Source organism: Haemaphysalis longicornis, unplaced genomic scaffold (genome assembly GCF_048455015.1).
Source record: "Haemaphysalis longicornis isolate Haplotype H1 unplaced genomic scaffold, Haemaphysalis longicornis Haplotype H1 scaffold_7, whole genome shotgun sequence".
Classification (NCBI taxonomy): Eukaryota; Metazoa; Arthropoda; class Arachnida; order Ixodida; family Ixodidae; genus Haemaphysalis; species Haemaphysalis longicornis.
Genome location: NW_027526422.1, coordinates 92,062,292 through 92,081,964, shown reverse-complemented (window position 1 = coordinate 92,081,964; position 19,673 = coordinate 92,062,292). Strand labels below are relative to the sequence as shown.

Here is a 19,673-nt window from a genome sequence, read left to right as displayed (position 1 = left end):
CGAGTATAGATGCCCTGGTCAACTGGGCACTTGCGTATGATCAGAGCAAGCTGACACAGCGGTCGTGTTTGCATGAGTTACGATGACGCGTGTGTGACGCGAACACCCCTGCACGCACCTTGAGTCCCGTGACGGGGTCTGTGTACTCGTAGTACTGCTCAGTGAGGCAGCGCACTGCCGTGACAAACTTTTGGCGAGTGTCGCGAGTCCACCACTCGGTCAGCCTTCCGTACTTGTCGTACAGGGAGCCTGCAGGAAGGAGGAAAGAGAGTTGGAGAACGAGACATTGAACGATACTGAGAGTATGCAGGTTTGTTGTGAGATGTTTCGTCTTCATATTGTTTGTCCACAAAGGGTGATTAACAACAAAGCAACTCAGTATCCAAGGGGAATGATTAAATCCCGGAAAATTGACCAATTTTTAGGGGTCCAAGAAAACATTTTTTCCCCGCTAAAAACATTGGTTAGGCACTAATTAAAGGAACACAAAATGCAGATTATTTAATGGCGTTTCCAATAACGCCAGTTTTTTAAATGTTTTTATATATCATAGTTGTGAAAAAAAAATATCAAAATCAGACTTTTTGTGAAGTTCTCGAAAAAAATGATAAAAAAGGAGTTGTGTATATCAAACCACCGGTAGCAGAAAAAAATTAGAATATACATTTTGTAGGGAAGCATTTCAAAAACACGCCCTAGAAGAAATGTCGACTTGCGCGGAACAGTTTATCAGGAAAAAAAAAAAAAAAGTTACCACGCACGGTGCTTGTATCATGCGGTGAAGCCCAACCTCCAATTCAAAATTTGCAATTTCGGGTGGTTCTCTGGAATAAATCCGGCGGTTTGACATTATCAAAGGCACCAATTTGCCCCCCCCCCCCCATAACGTAAAAACATCTTGTTAATGACTGACTTTGCATTTACAGGGAGCACAATATTTGGGACAAGCACGCGATGTGGGAAAAAACATGCATGAAGTTGAAAACGGAACGCCGTGGTTGATGCTTGTTGACGTTAACGGTCAGTTATCTCTCAAAACATAAAGCTGGGCTTTATTATCATCTTCTTACTCGAAATTGTAGCCTTGCTCGCGAAAATGAGGTACGATGCGCTAGAATCGTGCCCTGCGATCTTTGGCCGAGTAGTAGTTGCGCGATAAAAAAGATCAGCACAACGAGCTTCCGCTATTGCAGCGCCAACTAACAGTTTTCAAATGAAACAGTACAAAAACTTATCGGAGACTTTGTCCGAATAGACAGTTCAACTAAGCAGCACCATAAGACGCCCGGATATACCCTCGCGTGGAAACGAAACTGGAAGGCGAATAGCTGGCAGTGTAAGGCCGGTTTGAAGCGCTGTCCTCGGCGGAACAGATATCTGGCGACTGGGTGTGATCTTTTGATCTTCATCTGAAGTTCCTATCGCAGAAATCGGGTTAGGGTGGGGGAAATCAGGAGTGGCGTGCTTTGTTCGAGGATCAGTCGCGGACGCTCCAGGCCTCCAGGCGCCATGGCAGGTAGCCTTGAAGTTGGGTGATTGCGTAGTAACGCTAAATATGAATTTCGCGATGCAGAAACGAAACCGAAGCTGTTGTAAACTGTTCGCGAAAGAGTAGGCATTATCAAAACTAACTGCGATGTGTAGCGAAAATGTAAATTTGGAAGGGGATGTATATGGTAAAGTGCGCGTCCAAAAATAGTTCGGTAGCTCAGCGAGCCTTTCGTACATGCAGGGAAACAAACGTCATTCTGGATATTGTTATGTGAATTAATCGAACCGAGGTGCTATTATCCTACATTTTTCACGAATACTGCGATTTAAATTTCCTCGCTTCATGGGCAGCAATCCACAGATGTACCAAAGCTGCTGCTCATACAGCACGTGCGAACGCATTTGGTTGCGAAATGTCAAACAGTCACCACTCAATTACTTTCCTGGGGCCACCCTTTAGGATTTTTTGCAATGGTGACGTCGAAGGATCAGCACAGTATCGTTATGGCTCTGCTTGCAACTACAGGAAACGCCAACGTGGATTCCGTCCCAACATGTCCGCGGCTGCTGCGCAAAATCAAGCGAATCCTGGGATTCGCTTGACATTGCCAAGGATTCGCTTGATATTGCCAAGGATTCACTTGAAAAGCCAAGCGAATCCTGGGATTCACTTGATCTAGCCAAGGATTCGCTTGAAATGCCAAGCGAATCCTGAAATTCGCTTCATCTTGCCAAGGATTCGCTTAAAATGCCAAGAAAATCCTGAGATTCGCTTGATCTTGCCAAGGATTCGCTTGAAATGCCAAGCGAATCCTGGGATTCCCTTGACCTTGCCAAGGATTCGCTTAAAAAGCAAATCCTGAGATTCGCTTGATTTTGCCAAGGATTCACTTGAAATGCCAAGCGAATCCTGGTATTCGCTTGGCATTTTGTTTCGTTCGCCACCGGGGCACCCCTCCTCCCTAGCTTTCAAAAATACGGCTCGTCGTGGCATATGGGATCTATCGAGTGTGCCAAGGGTTACACATGCAGGGAGGCACAAACTCCTACTACCCCTACCTCACACAGAGGCAGCAGGGGTAAGAGGTGTAGCGGGAATGATAAAACAGCTAATAGCAGCAGCACTATTTTAATATCTGGTTAGCTTCTGGTTAGCGGGGGATTGCGCATTCGAACTTCCTTACCTTGCTCTCCGAAGCCGTAAATCATCTGCTGCCCGACTAGACTCCCAAAGGTACCAAAGTTGACGGGTCTGCGTAACACAGAGATGAGCGAACCAGTTTGTGACATCAAGAATCACTTTATGTATAAATTCAAATTATGAGTTTTAACGTGCGTATCTACACCTGGGCTACGCGGCGCGTCGTAGTGGAGGGTACAGAAATAACTTTGACCGCATGGGGATCTTTAATGTCTCCCGTAATCCGACACATGGCTGCTATCGCGTTTCGCCTCCATCTAAAAATCGGCCACCGTGGCCGTATTGGCCTGCGCCTTAGCCCTTGAGCTACCGCGGCGGGCATGTAGAATTTTAATCAGGACTATACCACGAGTTTTTTGTTAACCCGTTGAAACGTGTCCAGTGACTTTTAGCACTTAGTGAAGCGGTTAACTTTTAAAAACACCAGCAGGGAAACAGCCACTTTTCCAGAAGCATAAATTGCTGTGTGCTTGTGAAATATACACTTATCAGCTATTGTGCACCTACCAGAAGGTATCGCAAGGAAAGCTGAGTTTTTTTAACTAAAGCTGCTCTTTTAACTAAAGCTGCTTTTTTTAACTAAAGTTTTTATTCTTATCGATACCGATCCCCGTGGCAAGTTCCATTTTCACGTACTGACTTCAGGTGCCAACAAATTAAGAGCACTTTGCGTATTGTACTTTACAAGTCTGACCGGGAACAAATCAACACTTTATTGTTAAACAATTAAGACATTTTAAATCGATTTTTTACATGATGAAATGTGCTTTTACTGCTGTGAACACGGCGTCTCTCCTTTTCCTGACGTGATAAAGCTCGCTACACCCTTATGGTGAAAGTACGGGAACGAAAGTCTTCTTGTACTCGCGTTGCCTGTCGCAATTCATGTATATGTATATTTTAGTACTGTGCACAATTATGTACTCCTGTCGTGCAGCCAACCTAATTCTATTGTATTTTAATTTTATTATTTTATATTCTTTATATTTTATACCTATATAGACATATGAACAAAGTGTATTCTCATTGTGTTCTGTACATATATGCTCTCTCAGCGCAAACCCCGTTCCCTGCTGGACGGTGGCAAGGGCTCTGTCAAGCCGTGTCTACCAACTTTTTTCCTTGCCTCTTCAGTGTACCTTTTTCACTTCGATGTAACTTTGAAATAAACTTTGACTTTGACTTTGACTACGGATACAGGCTACGGATATACGAATATATGCATGAATATAGACGACGTGTAATCGGCGACACTTCGTATTGGTGTTCCCCTCTTCGCCTCAAGATCATTTTCATGATGCATTCCATTCCGTACTTACGGAGGCATGTCATAGAGAAGAAACGGAAACTGGATGTACTCGATGGGCAGCACTGCAACGGTACGTAAGGTATACATTGTGAAAAGATGTAATTTATGAGACGCCCATTTAAAATTTCATATTTAAGTGAAAACAATATATACAAAGCATGCAGAAATAGGTGGGGCTTCACTGCGCCTTTGTTCGTATACCGCATTGACGTGTGAATAATGAATGGGAAGTCAAGCAGATTTATTTAAACGGGAAGCCCGCAATCACAGTTATCCTCCACCTTCAAGCATCCGCAACACCCACTGACGCTCCTTCCCAGCTCATGATCAGAAAAAACCCGATTCCGACAGCTGTGCTAAAACGTTTTGCAACACCATTATTTTAGCATTCAGTATCCCTTATGATCAGTATGGAGGAACGCACTGCCAGCGTTTCCTGCAATGTACCACACGTACTACGAAAGGAATCAAAGTTCCGCACGTACGCAGGTAATTGCCCACCAGGCTATAGTACATGGTAGACGTGGGGTCGAATGGAATCCACCTGCGAAAGACATGAATTCGAAAGTTGTCATTGAATTTTCCTCGATTGTTCGTAAGTTCTTTTTCTGTGAATCTTCTAATAATCTAGTTTTGGCGTCCAGATATGTGTTTACCCGCAATGTTACTGTGTGCATTAAGAAATCACATTGCGCCCACTCGAAAATGACAAGAAAAATTCCTGTTTGTCGTATTTTTGCGTGTCGTACTGTCGTCTTGTCGTATTCTTGTGTCGTTATTCTGGCAGCTGGTGATGTCACGACAGCATGATGACTGTCGTAGCGGCAGGCAGTCCTGTTATGACTCCAGGAATGATTGTCGTTGAGAAAATTGACTTCGTCGTCACGACGTAAATGTGTGTCGTAACAACAGATGGCTTTGTTGTAACGACAAGGCTTCTGTTGTCACAACAAAGTTTTTTGTCACGCGACAGGAATTCTTGTTACAATTCTGTTGCAACAGAATACCGGAATTCTGCGGTGTTCCGGTTGTAGTTTTAGACTGGGAGGTTGAACAAATCACGAAACGTGGTAACGACCACTAAAACACACAAAGAGCGCATGCAAACAGCGCGCTAAATTTAACGAGTGCCCAGCTGACAGCGACAATGACACTTGCCCGAAGTCGCTGGCCTTGTTCAACTGCCTCAGTCGACCCAACATGATGCGGTTGTAGATCCTCATCGTGATCAGCAAGCTGAAGAAGAAATCCTCTTTTCTCAGGTCGGGAACCTGCATGTAACCGTCGAGTACGCAGAGATGAACCTGAAACACCTTCGTTCAAGTATTTTCCTTCCAATGACCAGTGTGGGCGAATTAAATGAAGAACAGCATCCTAAAAAGAATTGTTGCTTTGTGGGGAAAAACTTCATTCATATCCTTGGGTGCAGTAACTAGTAAATGAGGTGACGACTTCTTCTACATGTAAGCAGACCAAGTGTTGCTCAAGCTATATAAGTTCACAGGGTATGCTATGTAATTGCTCTCATCTGATTATCATATGCAATACGTAAAAGGGAACTAAATGGTGTTGCAGATAAGTCTCTTCCAGTCATCCGTTCAACTTTGCTGAAAGAAGGCACTTCTTCATCTGCATGACCAATATAAAGGCGTTCTTTGCAGAAATAAATTCCTTGAAGAATGCTTGTTTAACTTGACTATGGTCTTTGCCTAATGAAGTGATGGGATCTGTGACAGCTCTCTTGTACGTAGAAAGGCAGTATCGAGCGATTTGCGCTCAACCACATCTATTAAAGCGTTCTTCACAAAAAAAGGTATATAACGATAACCACGAAATCGTTTGACAATAAAATGTGATAATCTGAAGTAGCAACCAACTAGATTCCAAAACTGTGCGACGTAATTGTAATTCGTACGGCAATGGGCGCCCGGCATTTCCTGTCATGGAGCCCTTCTTGTGCACCGATGTAGTAAATAAGGTACGGAAGTATTTAAGGTGATGAGAAAACAGGCAATCAATGCATGATATCAAGGGGTACAAATTCACTAAACTTTGTACCAGACGCTTGCTCGAATTTAAAACTGGACGGAAACAGAACGTGTTATTAATAGTCCGAAGAATTACTCTGGGGTACTTTTAGTAGTGTACTACAACCGGTGTTCGCAGGCAATCACGGTGCGACTGAAGTTTTACAGCGGTGGTGTCAGTAGTTAATACAGGGCGCTCTTCCGTCCGTCAGTCACGCTGAGCCATGCTTGCCGCAAATGAAAACCCGTTCCGCGCTCCGCTTGATCGTTGCGAAGAAACGAAGTGAAGACGTCATCTGCCTAAGTGTAATGATGGGGGGCAATGCCAATTAGAAGCGATCTTGCTTTGTTCCTGCCTAACCCTATTTGAAGTTCAAATTGCCATGTCAGCCTTCAGATAAATAGGAAGTGACAAGGGGAGGGGGGTTCTGACGTCGGGCCGGGGGCCACGTATTACTTCCCCACGGGCCGCATGCGAGTTGCCGACACCTGCTCTAGAACGACCAATCGAAGTGGCCTAGTGTGCAAATTTGGCGGATGACGTGGCCGAGCATTCAATTCGAGGGTAAAAAGGGCATCTGCGCAAGGCCATTGCGCAATGCAAAACCCTATTCACGCCTTGCTTGTTTTTCTTGCGCACATCTTCGCCAAATCATAAGTTGCGCTTCGCCATTCACAGAATTCGGTCCCTTGAATTGGTCATTCTGGAGCACTCCGGTCAAGACCACCTACTTCTTTAGAATGTAGGTTGCGGTAATTCGCCATGGATAACTGGGTGGGTGGTTACAGGCGTTCACTGCGTGAAAACAACGAATACGTGCGCCGTTCCTACACCACATATGCCGAAACTGTGAAAACATTTCATTCTGCAAGCCGTTCGAATTTGTAATTGTCGTCATTTGATGATTACATGCTATTCATAAAATGGCCCTGAACTTGCGGACATAAGTAAAACAGAAATGAAAGACCCAAGATTTTCAGCAGCGATGGCTATCTATAGCACAGCGTCACTCACGTCCTTGTAATAGTCGTCGAGGTCTCGGTCACTCCTTATCCAGTGGGGGAACCCGATGTGCAGCTGGAGACGATGCAGCTGGAAAGATAAGAAGCGCACGAGGGGCATCAAAGAGGGAGTGGAACACCAGCTGTAATGGACGCCGGCAGCGATGCTATAGGAGAAAAACGCGGTGTGCCTTTATTCGGTTTAGGAACTGCAGTTCCTATGAAGGTGTCCACGAAGGCGTTGATTCCATCCAGCTAACGGGAGAAACGATTGTGCCATATCCATTACCCTGGACGGTTTTACTACGAAAAAACGAGTATGGAGGCCGGCTCATGTAACGAACGGATCTGAATAGTATGTACCGTATGTGCTCGCCTAATGATCACACTCGCGTAATGATCGCACCCCTCAAGTCTGTTGCCAAAATACTTTTTTTTTATTTCCCGCGGTATGATCGGACCCTGAACTTGCCACAGCAATATGTCGTATGTGTGCCAAGTCTAGCTGATGATGGCCGTATACTTACCTGTTTCCTCCTCTTTTAAAGCGGGCATGGCTACGGTATTGCCGCAGACTTTCCGATAATAGCGATATCGGCTAGCATAAGTACATTATTGGTGCGGAAGGAGCTGGCACTAAATGCACATAATGCACTCACAAGACAAAGAAAAAAGGCGCTCATTTTGCGGCGTCGGCAGCTGTGTCTGTATTGATGTCCCGCACTGTGACAGCAGCAGCCACTTATTGGTCGACCTGTTCCCACCTCGCCGCAAACTCGTTCCGGTGCGTTCCGTAATTCACGAAAACACTGCATTTTGCGTCACTTTGAAACGCGGCTGGCGGTGGTCCGTGGAGTGTTTATTATGTATTTTATTTATTTTTATTGTGTTCATTAGACCTGTCGTAAAAATTCTGACGTGCAAATTGCTTGCATTTTCTGCGCTGAAACTTTTTTCGCGAAATATTTACCTGGAGTAATGAACGAACCCCTAAATTTGCATCATATTTTTTTGGAAAAAAAAAAGTGCGATCATTACGCGAGTCAATACGGTAGCTCCCCGAAACGTTGTTCCGCACCAAGCGATTTTACCCATCAACAGCGGCTGCCCCCGGAGTACCCCTCAGGCGCCAACACTCCATACATGCAAGATCGCGAAATTCCAACACATGCAGGACGTACAAATAAGAAAAAAAAATCAGAAAGTCAGCATTGGAACCATCCTTGTATGTAGCCTACGACGTATAGACGAGTAGAGCACTGTTCAGCTGCGTCATCTTGGATAACTTTTCAAAATGTTTGCCTTCTATGACAGCTTTACCTACACCTTCAACGTTGAGCGGAGTAAGGTGGGGGAAGGACGGAAAAGGGAGGGAAGCACTGTTTGGACAGTTATCTCGAACTCTGTAGGCGAGCATAAAGAAACGCCGCGAGCACGTTATACAGGCTTTTGAGTGCGAGTACCAATGCAGGCTGTTCTGATGGTCCAAGCCTTTGTACACGCCAGATGTGCATGTATACAAAGCCACTTGTGGGAAAAAAGAACTGAACTGCTTGAGTGCGACGCGACAGTCCGTTTGCGCATAAGTACAAGCCCGGAACTTCTTGTACGCCCCGACACCCTGTACGGGCTCGCTTGGAACACTCCCTCTGTACTTTTTGCCAACTGCTAAAACCGCTGCTCAGCCTCGGTAGCGTTAGCGTGGAATTGCGGGGTTTGGCGCCAACGGCCTGATTTGGGGCACCAGCATGGTACTTTTTTTTCTTAAACCATCATTTTTTTTTACTGTGAGGTGGTCTCTTAGGTCACATTTGCGCTTACATTTAGTAAATAAGGGTGACTTCGCATCTTCTAGGTCAGTTTAGGGGTGGTTCGCGGCACATCAGCGCGTTAAAATAGAGTTCTGCAATGCGTCGGAACAGCCGCGCTTGCACATACCTATGTGGGAACGGAATATCGCGGGTGCGATTACCCATATTACACTTTCGTCGCGCTGCCCAAGGCTATGAACGGCAAAGTGATCACCGCAGATACGACTCCGAGCTGAGGTCGCATACTGAGAGGTCGCATGAGAACTCGCGCCTGCCGGCATGTCTCCCTATCGCCCAATACTCTGAACTATGAACTGACGAGGCATGGTGCGGAGTGTCGAGAAGAGAAGGGGGTTCCACCCGGGGTTCCATTCTTCTCTGTCTGGACTTGATTCCAAGCCTTGAAAGACCGGCTAATGTCTCCGCTTGGTGCATTCGCATCCGCCAGGCGTTAGCGCCTGCACTGAAGAAAAACTGGGATACAAAGGACGACCATCCAGCCAACCACTTCTATCTGTACAGGTGAGTTGTAGAACTATCCCACAAGCCGCTACCCTACGCTGCCACCTTGCCGGGGATCGCTTGGTTCTTCGGAATCTCAGATAAGAGGGCCTACAAGGAACCGACTACTCTATAGCCCCAGCGGCGAATGCTACGTGGACTGGAACTGTCCTTCAAACTTCCTACGTATTTCCTCAACGCATATTCAGCTAATAAGAAAATGACGTCGAATGTAGTTGGCTGGTGTAGAACCCGCATCCATTTTATTTATAGCCGGCTATTGTAAAAATCTTCGATATTACAACTTAACGCCACATTTTGATAGCACTGCCCGTCACCGACACCCTAAAAATGATCACTAGTATTTAGCGATAGCTCCGCATCATTATTGACAAGCTGTTTTTCGTTACCGTCGGCCAATTAAACGCATTCGGGATACAGCAAAATGGTGTGAAATTCGTCGACTTCCCTAGCCTACCATCAGTCGTTGCGCACTATTACCGCTACAAAGATAAGACAAAAGCTCCTTTCCTTCCTGGCCTATGTATACAACTGCGGGGCAAAGATGACTCCCGGCGGAAGACATGTAACGTCTCTCGACAAGACAACGTTCGCTCCTCGTATTAGCCATTTGAGTTTGTATGTGTATGTCCCATCTGCATGAGCTGGCTGCAAATGCTTGGAATCACGCTCATTTATCCACGCTAACACTAGGGCAATGTGCGTGGCAAACAGCCGTGCACGGGCAGCGATTTCAGCTAACTGAATGTAAAGAAATGAGCTGGGACTCAGCTAAAGTACAGTGACAATAATCGAAATATTTAACCTACTAAACTGTTCCTTCACCATTGTTGAGATTCACTTTTAGGAAGTCCCGACAGAACAGGAGCTATTTGAAAGACACACTTATTAATGAATCGAATGTGTTACATTACGAGGTCGAACATTTTTTTATCATTAGCGCAATACAGATTACTGAGCATACGACACTTTGAGGAGAATTTCAGGATCTAAACAACATAAAACAGAGTTACGAATGATTCGAGACAGAATTTCAACTCAGGGTTTAGTATATCATTATTAATCGGTGTGCTGCAGCTCTCGCAATGAACGGCGTTTTCATCTAAGCCACATTTATTATGAATCCAGGCTGTCGTTAGGCGATAAGCGACATCAGTCATCCAGTCGCCCACCTAGAAGCCACCGCTCAATTTTTCCCTGGGAATGTCCATTAGATTCAATGTGGTTTTATGCTGCCACTTCCACGCTACGCCGTGGTAATGCATCGCCGGGGACACATTGTGCGATATCACCCCGACTATGGTGCCCCGACGCCCTTGTGTGAGTCTGTAAGCACAGTGAACAAGCGCGAACATCCTGCACCGTGCAAATAGGAGCCGACCTTTTCCCGGGCGAGGGCCTTGGTCTCTGGGTTCATCCAGTCGCTCATGTCGATGAGGACGTCGAAGGCATCCCGCACTTCTTCCGCCACGTCGTGCACCTGGCCACAAGGGGAGGGCGGGCACAAGTTGGTGGTAAGCGGCAACAAAAACGAAAGAAAAAAATCTGCGGTTGATTCCTCTGTCGTAGGAATCGGTAAAACACGAAAGTGAAACATGCAGCGAAATCTGCAGTTCAGCATGATTTGCGGGCCGGCGGCTTTCTTGTGGGTGTGCCTGGCGAGTGACATCGCGCTGGCGGGTCACTTCGGCAAAGGTGTACTGGCGCCATTTCCGTAACGGATATGACATCAGTGAATTCTTGGTGTATCCCGGCATAAAACACTTCCGTGTTAAAATATAAAACATGAAAACGATGAACCCTAAGTATAACGTACTCTTTAGTACTAAAGGTTGCTTCCCCGCAAGAAGACCCTGCGTGTCGGGGTGCTCCCTTTACAGGTCGCTTGCTTCGTTGTACTGGCGTCATTTCCGTGACGGATATGACGTCAGCGAAATCTTGGTGTATCCAGGAATAAAACACTTTCATGTTAAAAAAAATATTTGCGTTGTCGACTCTCTGCAGTGGAATGTCGCAAAGAAGGGTAGAGAGTGCACATAAAAGCGATAGCAGGCTTTAAAAAAAGTGGCGCCTTGCAACATCAGTACGCACGGCCTCCCCTACGTTATTTCATCGTTTTTTTAGGCCCACATGACAGGAACAAACTGCACTTTCTTTGCGTCGCACACCTGCCTGGAAATTTCTACTCCAATTGAACACGCACGAACTCGCACACGCACATACAAAATACGAGTGACATTCGCGGGGGTGGTTGTTTACTAATATATGAGGCGTTTTTTTCTCTCGAAATGAGCCATATCCAGAAACAGAAACTAATACCCCTGCTACACCAGGGTCCAAATGTCATTTGAACCAAATGTCATTTGACTCAAATGCCAAGTTGTGCTGCTACACTAGGTTTTCAAATGCCATTTGGCTCAAATGACATTCGAGCCAAATAAGCACCGAGAGAGACATTTAAGATTTCAAATGTCATTTCCAGCACTCTCGGACGCAGCGCCTTCGATCGGCAATAAAAATATAATACTTCCGTACGAAAACAAACAAAATATTGTTGTTTGTGAAACTTTGTTCACTGTTTATTTACTTAAAATACGAAATCAACATATTTAATTTTCCTACTCTCAAAACCAGTGGGTCAGTTGCAAAAAACACAAACAAAAACAACGCAAGGCAGCCATATTCAGAGTCAAAACTGGTGTCTCTTCTAATTTCATATCATTTTCCTGCCTCGGACTGCTCCTAAGTTTGATTGTTGTATTAGTGTACGAAAACGGAACGGGGCAACAACAGCGCCACTACAGCACAGCGAACAGTTGTGAAAGCTTTCAAATGCCATCGAAATTGTAGTGTAGCACGGCGGATTCTGAATGGCATTCGAAGCAACCCATTTGAGTGAAATGACATTTGGTTCAAATGACATTTAGATCCTAGTGTAGCAGGGGTATAAGTAGGATAGAACTGCAGGGACAAGAAAAACTTTCGGCAGCTTTCCCCTAAAAGAGGGGTGGCAAGAAAACAGTAGATATAACGCCCTGAAAACGTGTACGCAAATCGTAGTTCGTATAAAAAATGAGCCAGATTCTGCTGTTTCACAGATCTACATGAGGCAAATCCATTTGCCCAAAGGGAGTTTGCTTTTGGCTTGACTGTTCAGACTGTTTCGGGGTGTTTTCGGAAGTTTTTTTTTGTCTTTTCGAAGCTGGCTTACTATTAATTCAGGCGATAATTTTAAGACCAGCGAAAGATCTGTCCCCGGATGCACACGACGAAGGGAACGGAAGTAGAAGTGAAGGAAATGAAACTGAGAGATGTGAAAGAATGATTTCATTTCGTCTTACCAATCCCTACGAAATAACTCTGGCTATATTTATTTTTTTACTCCCATGTTTACCATTTCAGTACTTAACTAAATAGCTGCTGCTTACAAGCCCTGGCAAATCCTCCCCACCTACCCCCTGAGAGTACGAACCACTTCGTTAAGGTGACGAAGAAGATACGAGCAGCTTTCTCATGACATGTTTTGGAAATTCTTGGCAAAGCAATGAAGAGCTTGCTTACTTCGTGAGTGCCTTCAGGCGCGCCCAAGAAAATCATCCTAGGGAAGAAATCGAAGAGAGCTGCTAATGGTGCCGAGAGCACACACGTGCTTCCCATGTGTAGGTCTACTGTTCTTGAAGCCCTGTTGCATACTTTAATGCCTTTTCCACCAAAACTGAATCACACCATGCTTGAAAGTCACATTAAATAACGTTTTTATAAGAATGCCTAATCAACTGTTTCAATTCAATATGAGCCAAATGCGAACTTATTGCCCCAATATTGGCCAAATTCACTGCATAATTTTCAATTACTTGTGGCCATAACCTTCCCCTAGCTGACCTGTAAAATATACCATATAACAGATTTCACAGCGTTGCCTTTAGTTCAGGTAACAAACTTCAGCTTGTTTCTCGAATTCGCGTTAGGTGGATCTGGCTCATTCAGAAAAAAGAAAAAAAAAGCGCCTCATATGTATTTCGGTTTTCGTGTCATACAAACGGGCATATCGAGTGGATGAAATCATGGGCTTCGGAAGGGATGGGGGGGTTGCAAAAGGGGCACTTTAAGGGCTCGCCGTGCCGTCGTAGCTCACTCGATGGACCCAAGTAGAGCCACACGGCCTCCCGTCGTAGCGGCTGTCGTAGCGGCTGTCGTCGCGGCGTAACCCACAGGCTTCGAAAGCCAAGCGGTTTACATTGTCATAAGCGTTCGAAACTCGTGAACCGCTGCCGCTTGTCATACACCTACTCGTTGTTTAGCACAGGGAAAACTGCAGGTACATCTGAGACAAAATATACGCAATTAACCGGCAGCGCCTGCGTTCATTTGGTTAGGAACGCTCGTTGGGTTGGTTTTTACGATAGTAAGCGAAAAGGAGTGGCAGCGCAACGCCGGCACGAGTGGGAGGAAAAGCAAGTCCACAAACGAAAAAAACAAACAAAAAGAAAACAAACAGAACTCCTGCTGGCGCAGTTTCAGGCAGGGGGCGCGCCAGCACTGCGGAGGCGGGAAATTTGAAATGCCTTGGACAAATCTCCGTTGAATCCATCAGGACAGGAATGAGACCTGGCGGCGAAGAGCGTGATGTGTGGTAAGAGTGAGCGGATAAAAGCGCCACAGCCCATTATGGCGAATCACCCCTCTGCACTTCTGACAGATTTCGCATTGAGTGGTACGGCTTTAATTTTGTCTCCTGTGTCGCCCGCCTCGCACATCTTGCTTTTGCAATGGGGAGTCCGTCCGCAACCTACTGCACTGCTACTTAAGTGCACCAGCGCTTCGCGTTCATCTCTTCACGCAACATTAAGCGCGAGTGCGGTGAAAACACGCTTCACAAAGCGCCCCCAAGAGAAGAGTATAGCAGTACGACCTCTTGATAACTGTCAGCAAGAAATTAAAATTTATTATTTTACGGTGACACACTCTGGAAATGGTATGCCGTTGTTCCATGGCTGGGATGATGCCGAGTTGTTGGCTACCAATCGCATGATTATCGCCCACCCATCTGCGGTGCTACAAGCATACTAACGGGTACCCTCACCTCCGCGCACGTTACCTCGAGGCGTTAGCAGCCACCGCTAGTGCTAAGGTGCAACAACAAAACAAAAATACTGAGGTTCAAACAAAAGGTGCAAAAAGAATTTATCAATAAAAGGTATGGTAATATCTCTTGAATAAGGTGGTTGTAAACGAAAATGACGTACTTTGATCCTGTCTGACAGCTATCAAATCATCGTTCAAAACGAATATGAAAGTTTGGACGCCTTCTCCTTGCTATCACTCATTAGTCTCACCCAGGAAGGCATTTTTGTAGCGTCGTTTTAGAGTAACTGAGAACTCTCTTTTCTCCTAATTGCGATCTCAAGACAAAAGCTAGGACGTGTTTAGGGCGTTGAACTTCAACGCTGCGCGTTCACACTTAACGCACGCCCAAACACCGAGTAGTGTGCCGCAAGCTCTGTTCTCTGCGTTCTCTCATACACTCCTCGATTAGAGAAGCGTGCGTCCTCCCCTCACCGCCTTGAACCGGCGCACGGGCTTGGTGACGCGCCGGTCGAAGTACAGCCTGCCGACGGCGAACCTCAGGAAGCGTGCGCTGAGGCGGACGCACTCCCTGGGCACCTGCACGTCCTCCTTCATCAGGTACCGGTAGCGGTCGAAGCGGAACCGCGCCTGCCGGAACCGGCCCACCGCGTGCGGGCCCATCTCCTGCACGATGCGCCAGCCCACGTAGTTGGCCACCACAGAGCTGCAAGAGGGAGATGTGCGTGTGAAACATGTGTGGCAGTGAGCAACTGTGATGGCACGCAACGTTTTCTTCTACGGGATAACTTCGTGACTAGAAGAACGGACGGTGGGACGGACGGACAAACACAAAGATGCCCTATTGATGACCGTCCCTAGAAGGCATAGGGGAAACAGTTGGTGTCTTTTTGTGTGAATACAAACACATTTGTAGTTAGAAAAGAAAGAATGGCCTTTAAATATCCGCCCGGGTGACATCAAAAATCACAAGCATCAGCAATCCCGTCCGACAGTTCGCGGAAGGGTGGCAGAAATTTCACGGGGGCAAGGAATGAGTTCATATGATGCTTGGTATAGTTTTAATTCTGTTGGTGAGGCCTTTCGAATAGAATTTTGTTGAATATGATGATGATGGTGATGATGATGATTAAGTTAATGTTGATGTCAGTGTTACACAGGCTTATTTTGTGCAGTTTACCCGGAATTTCTTCCCTTAAGTGTGACACTCGTCTCTTTCGCTCTCACGACTGCTTTCCTGGCATTATCGTTGCGCGTTACCTGGGGACGTGCTTGAGCAGCCTGGAGAGCCTCTTGAGGTAGATGGGGTTCGTGACGACCACGTGGTCGTTCAGGTCCATGGAGACTCCCACATCGCGCAGGATGAGGTTCAGGAAGTACGTCCAGCGAACCTGTTCTCCGCCGGGAGATTGAAGGACAGTGGTCAGAGCTCTGCTGGGAAACAAACTTTCGACGAGGGATGCCGTCAATGAAACTGTGGGTGCATGACTGCTAACGTCACTGGCAGCCGCACACTTCAGCTTATTGAAAATGTACAGCCGGTAAAAGGCTTGTCTATAACACAGCTTTCGTACTCTCAGCCCTATCCTGTCCCGCCTTAGCGGGATTTGAATAAAAATACTGCGGAATTCTGAAGTCTAAGCCCTTCGCTTTTGCCTCCGACATGTTTGGAACGAGTATGTGTCGGCAGTTTTCGGATGTAGCTGGTTGAAGTTGCAACCGCTGTTATAGACAAGCCTTTTACCGACTGTAAGTCGTCCAGATAGTATTCGCTACTGCCGATCTAGCTGAAACTTCATACAGCGGAGGTTTATGCTAACGATGAGCCAGACGAAAGGTGAAGAGACAAGGATGTCTCCCGGCTGGTTACAAGATATTTATCACAAGGACCACGAAGAACGTAAGCATGTGGTATTGTTTGCTTGGGTTTATTGTTATCAGAGCTGACTCTTGACAACACTTGTATTTGCACCACAAACTTTCTGCCTCAATATTTAAAATTGTCCTTGCGTAGTGTTAAAAAAAATACATTTGCAGGATTTATTTCGAGGCTTTCGAGAACACCTTCGGAAACAAGGATAGGCTTAGCTAAGGACACTTTTTTGAGCGATATTACCCCACATTTATATTGAATGAACAAGACGCACGGAAGATAGGATACCGGTACACAAACCTCAGGTATGGCACCTTCGAGTGTTCGCAAAGCCATGAGGTTGTAAACCCTCCTCGGGTTGTGGACGACGTCGGCAGGTTCGGATATCTGAAAAATGTTCCGCCATAAATTCGACAATCACGTGTGCGCTGCACCCGCTGCGGTGGCTCAGTGGCTAAGGCGTTGCGCTGCTGAGCACGAGGTCTCGCGTTCGATTCCCGGCCGCGGCGGCCACTTTTCTGATGGAGGCGAAAAACAAAAACGCCCGCGTGTACGAGATTTCGGTGCACGTTAAAGATTCCCAGGTGGTCAAAATTAATCCGGAGCCCTCCACTACGGCGCGCCTCATCGTCTGCGTTGCGTCGGCGCGTTAATCAGCGTGTGCGTTGCAAAAAGAAAGTTGACGGATCCAACGCAGGCGGGAATCGACGTAACCACGATGCTTTAATTTTTCGTGGCTTACCTGGGTTGATGTGAACTGGCGTATGTCATTTTTTAGTGTTATTTTGCTTGGCCCAGTGACGGATTATTCAGGACGGCGGCAAGCCGTGGCCGAGTACGTTGAGAAATACGAAACGTAAAGGGAAGCGTTCAGTTTCCCTTTACTTCAATTAAGGGAAGTTTTTGTTCAATGGCAGCTGAAGGTTCTGATAATTGAGCCGCCCTCCGTAAGGTTTTTCCACGCCGTTATTAAAGGGGCCCCGCAGACAAAATACGTTCGTTTTATTCGAAAGATTACGGGTTTTATGCTACCCCCATCACTTGTGCGGAAGCAAACAATGCCGTACTCACTGAGAAATAATCAGTTTAGGTTAAAATTCTGACTATCCCGCCAAAATGTGTGTTTTCTTGACGTCTGCCGTGAAGTCACAAAGGCAGGTATTCAAACGAACTTCCAGTGCGCAATTAGGCTCTACAGCCTCACTTAGCGTCAGTCCTCCCTCATGGCGCTACTATAGCCGCGGTCCGTTGTCCACCGTTGCTTTGTTTTTGAACGTATTTGCACCTGGCTTCTTTTTGTTACGGCAGAAAGTAATCGTTTCGTGAAACATGGGGTATGCTCGACAAACAGGGCCACGTAAGACTAACGTCGCTTACGCCAATCGGCCATTGCTCCAAAGCGGTGGACTGCTGTGCAGCTACAACAAGCACAGTGCGCCCAGTACCAACAGCAAAACACATCGGTACTTCTATGTTTACGAGTATTTTAGTAATTGTCATTGTTTAACCCAGCATTCTTGCTACTGTAAAATACACATTCACTACATTTAAGCGCAAATAGCTCGTTCGGCAAGCGTATAAGCCCTGCCTAATTTGCGTTTGCTTTCGCCGGCCCCAGCTAATCGCACAGCTGGGCATATGACATCATAGGTTCTGTTGCGGGAAATGAACTAGTGGGTCGCATGGCCATTCCCCTTTCCCCCTAATTATATAGTTTATTTCAGCGAAGTGTGCGTGAAAAGTGGTGTCAGTGTGATTACAACGAGGCAATCTCTCGAACGAACCAAACTTGTGTTTTGTCTGCATGGCCCCTTTAAAGTGGTAAATGGTTGTCCACTGCTAAATGCTCTGTTTCTAAGAAGTTTACTGGATCACATATTAATGGTGGGTAATGTATGTGCAGAGGCGAAAACCCTTTGCCCTTTGTAGTGCAGTTGCAGAGACGAAGCACTTTGTCCTGTGTACTTGCCTGTCTCCGTCACTGTAGCATAATATTCACGACTAATATACATCAACATCCCCGATTAGCAGCTCTTCTAACTCTCATTTTAGCTCTTGCTTCAACCAAATTTCTAAATCAACGTGAAGTTGCCGTTATATCCCTGAAGGAGTCTATCGAGTACCGGTGGGCCATAGCCTCGGTTATGCTCGGCTGAGTGGGAAAGATTGCGTAGCAATAGAGGAAGCGAAGAGCGAACACTCCGTTACTCCTGTCAACCAGCGTACCGTTGCCAGCGCCGCCTCGAAGCGGACAATCTCGTTGACGAGGTCGGCGGCGGCCACGTTGGATCCCATGAGCAGCGCACTGCGGTACATGTACAGCTTGTAGCGGTGCAGTATGCTGAAGAAGGGAGACCGGTACCGGGACCGAAGCACCGCGGTCTCGACGCCGAACGACGGCTGTCCGATCTGCGCGAAATGCGCGGGCAGCAAACTCCATAATTTGTTTCGCCCCGACAGACTTGCCATGTTGGCTCAGTAGTTAAGCCTGTGCTGCTCGGCTCAAGGATGCGGGCTCTATCCTGACCGCAGCGGCCGTTTTTTTTTTTTTTTGTTGTTGTTGGAGATTAAATACGATAACAGTCGTGCGTCGAGATTTTGGCGCATAGTAAAGACGCCCAGGTGGTCGAAAGCAATCTGGAGACTTCGACTGCGGTGCCCTTGATAGCCCAGTTGCAGCTTTAGCGCCTAAATCCCAAAAAAGTTTGAATTTTTCTTCTATATCAGAGAAGTCAGGGCTTGATGACCTCATTTTTTTGTATATTAATTTTCTCATGTTTCTTTGCCTATCGAAGTAATGTGTGCCCTAGCCGGCAGCACTTTGTCATCCGTCGCAAAGTCGGTTGATAGTTTCCTATAGACGACATTCTTGAATAATGCACTTCGTAAAGAAACTGCATGCATCTGCTCGTAAAGATAACACGTGTTGCCTAATATCAGCTTCGCAATAGTTTACGTCTCGTAGGTGCCCATGGTAAACAGAGACTAAATGGCCAGTTTTGTTCTGTTGATAACACATTTTTCAATCTTATTCACGCCAAACGGTACAAACTATCACTGTAGCCACTGTAGTCACTTTAGCCTTTATTTCTACCCGGCACAGCTTCGTTGTAGACGGGCGGATTGACAATATTTTATGATGACAGTAAACCCGCCTTTTACCCCTTAATTGCAGAATTCAGGTGCACCTAAACTTGATCGAAAAGACTCCCTAAAAAACCTGATCTAAAAAATCTGCTACATGCTTTGAAGGCGACAGCTTGGTGATACTTATCAGACTTCTCTACCGCAATTCGTTTTGGCGTTTATTTTTTTGCTCTCGTTTCTTCGTCTTTTCCTGCTAATTATTTAA

At 46.2% G+C, this 19,673-nt stretch overlaps 1 protein-coding gene across 1 annotated transcript in view; it reads right to left on the bottom strand.

The window, feature by feature from the left end:
- Positions 1–19,673, bottom strand: part of LOC144146405 (neprilysin-1-like) — a 32,864-nt gene that overhangs the window by 10,223 nt on the left and 2,968 nt on the right. The window contains exons 2-12 of the mRNA XM_077678361.1: positions 18,548–18,730; positions 16,622–16,708; positions 15,709–15,839; positions 14,923–15,154; positions 10,745–10,843; positions 7,044–7,121; positions 5,160–5,272; positions 4,487–4,545; positions 4,012–4,063; positions 2,676–2,743; positions 119–249 (exon numbers count right to left, since the gene is read on the bottom strand). Coding sequence (XP_077534487.1) covers positions 119–249; positions 2,676–2,743; positions 4,012–4,063; positions 4,487–4,545; positions 5,160–5,272; positions 7,044–7,121; positions 10,745–10,843; positions 14,923–15,154; positions 15,709–15,839; positions 16,622–16,708; positions 18,548–18,730 — 1,233 coding nt within the window. The remainder of the gene's footprint in view (positions 1–118; positions 250–2,675; positions 2,744–4,011; positions 4,064–4,486; positions 4,546–5,159; positions 5,273–7,043; positions 7,122–10,744; positions 10,844–14,922; positions 15,155–15,708; positions 15,840–16,621; positions 16,709–18,547; positions 18,731–19,673) is intronic.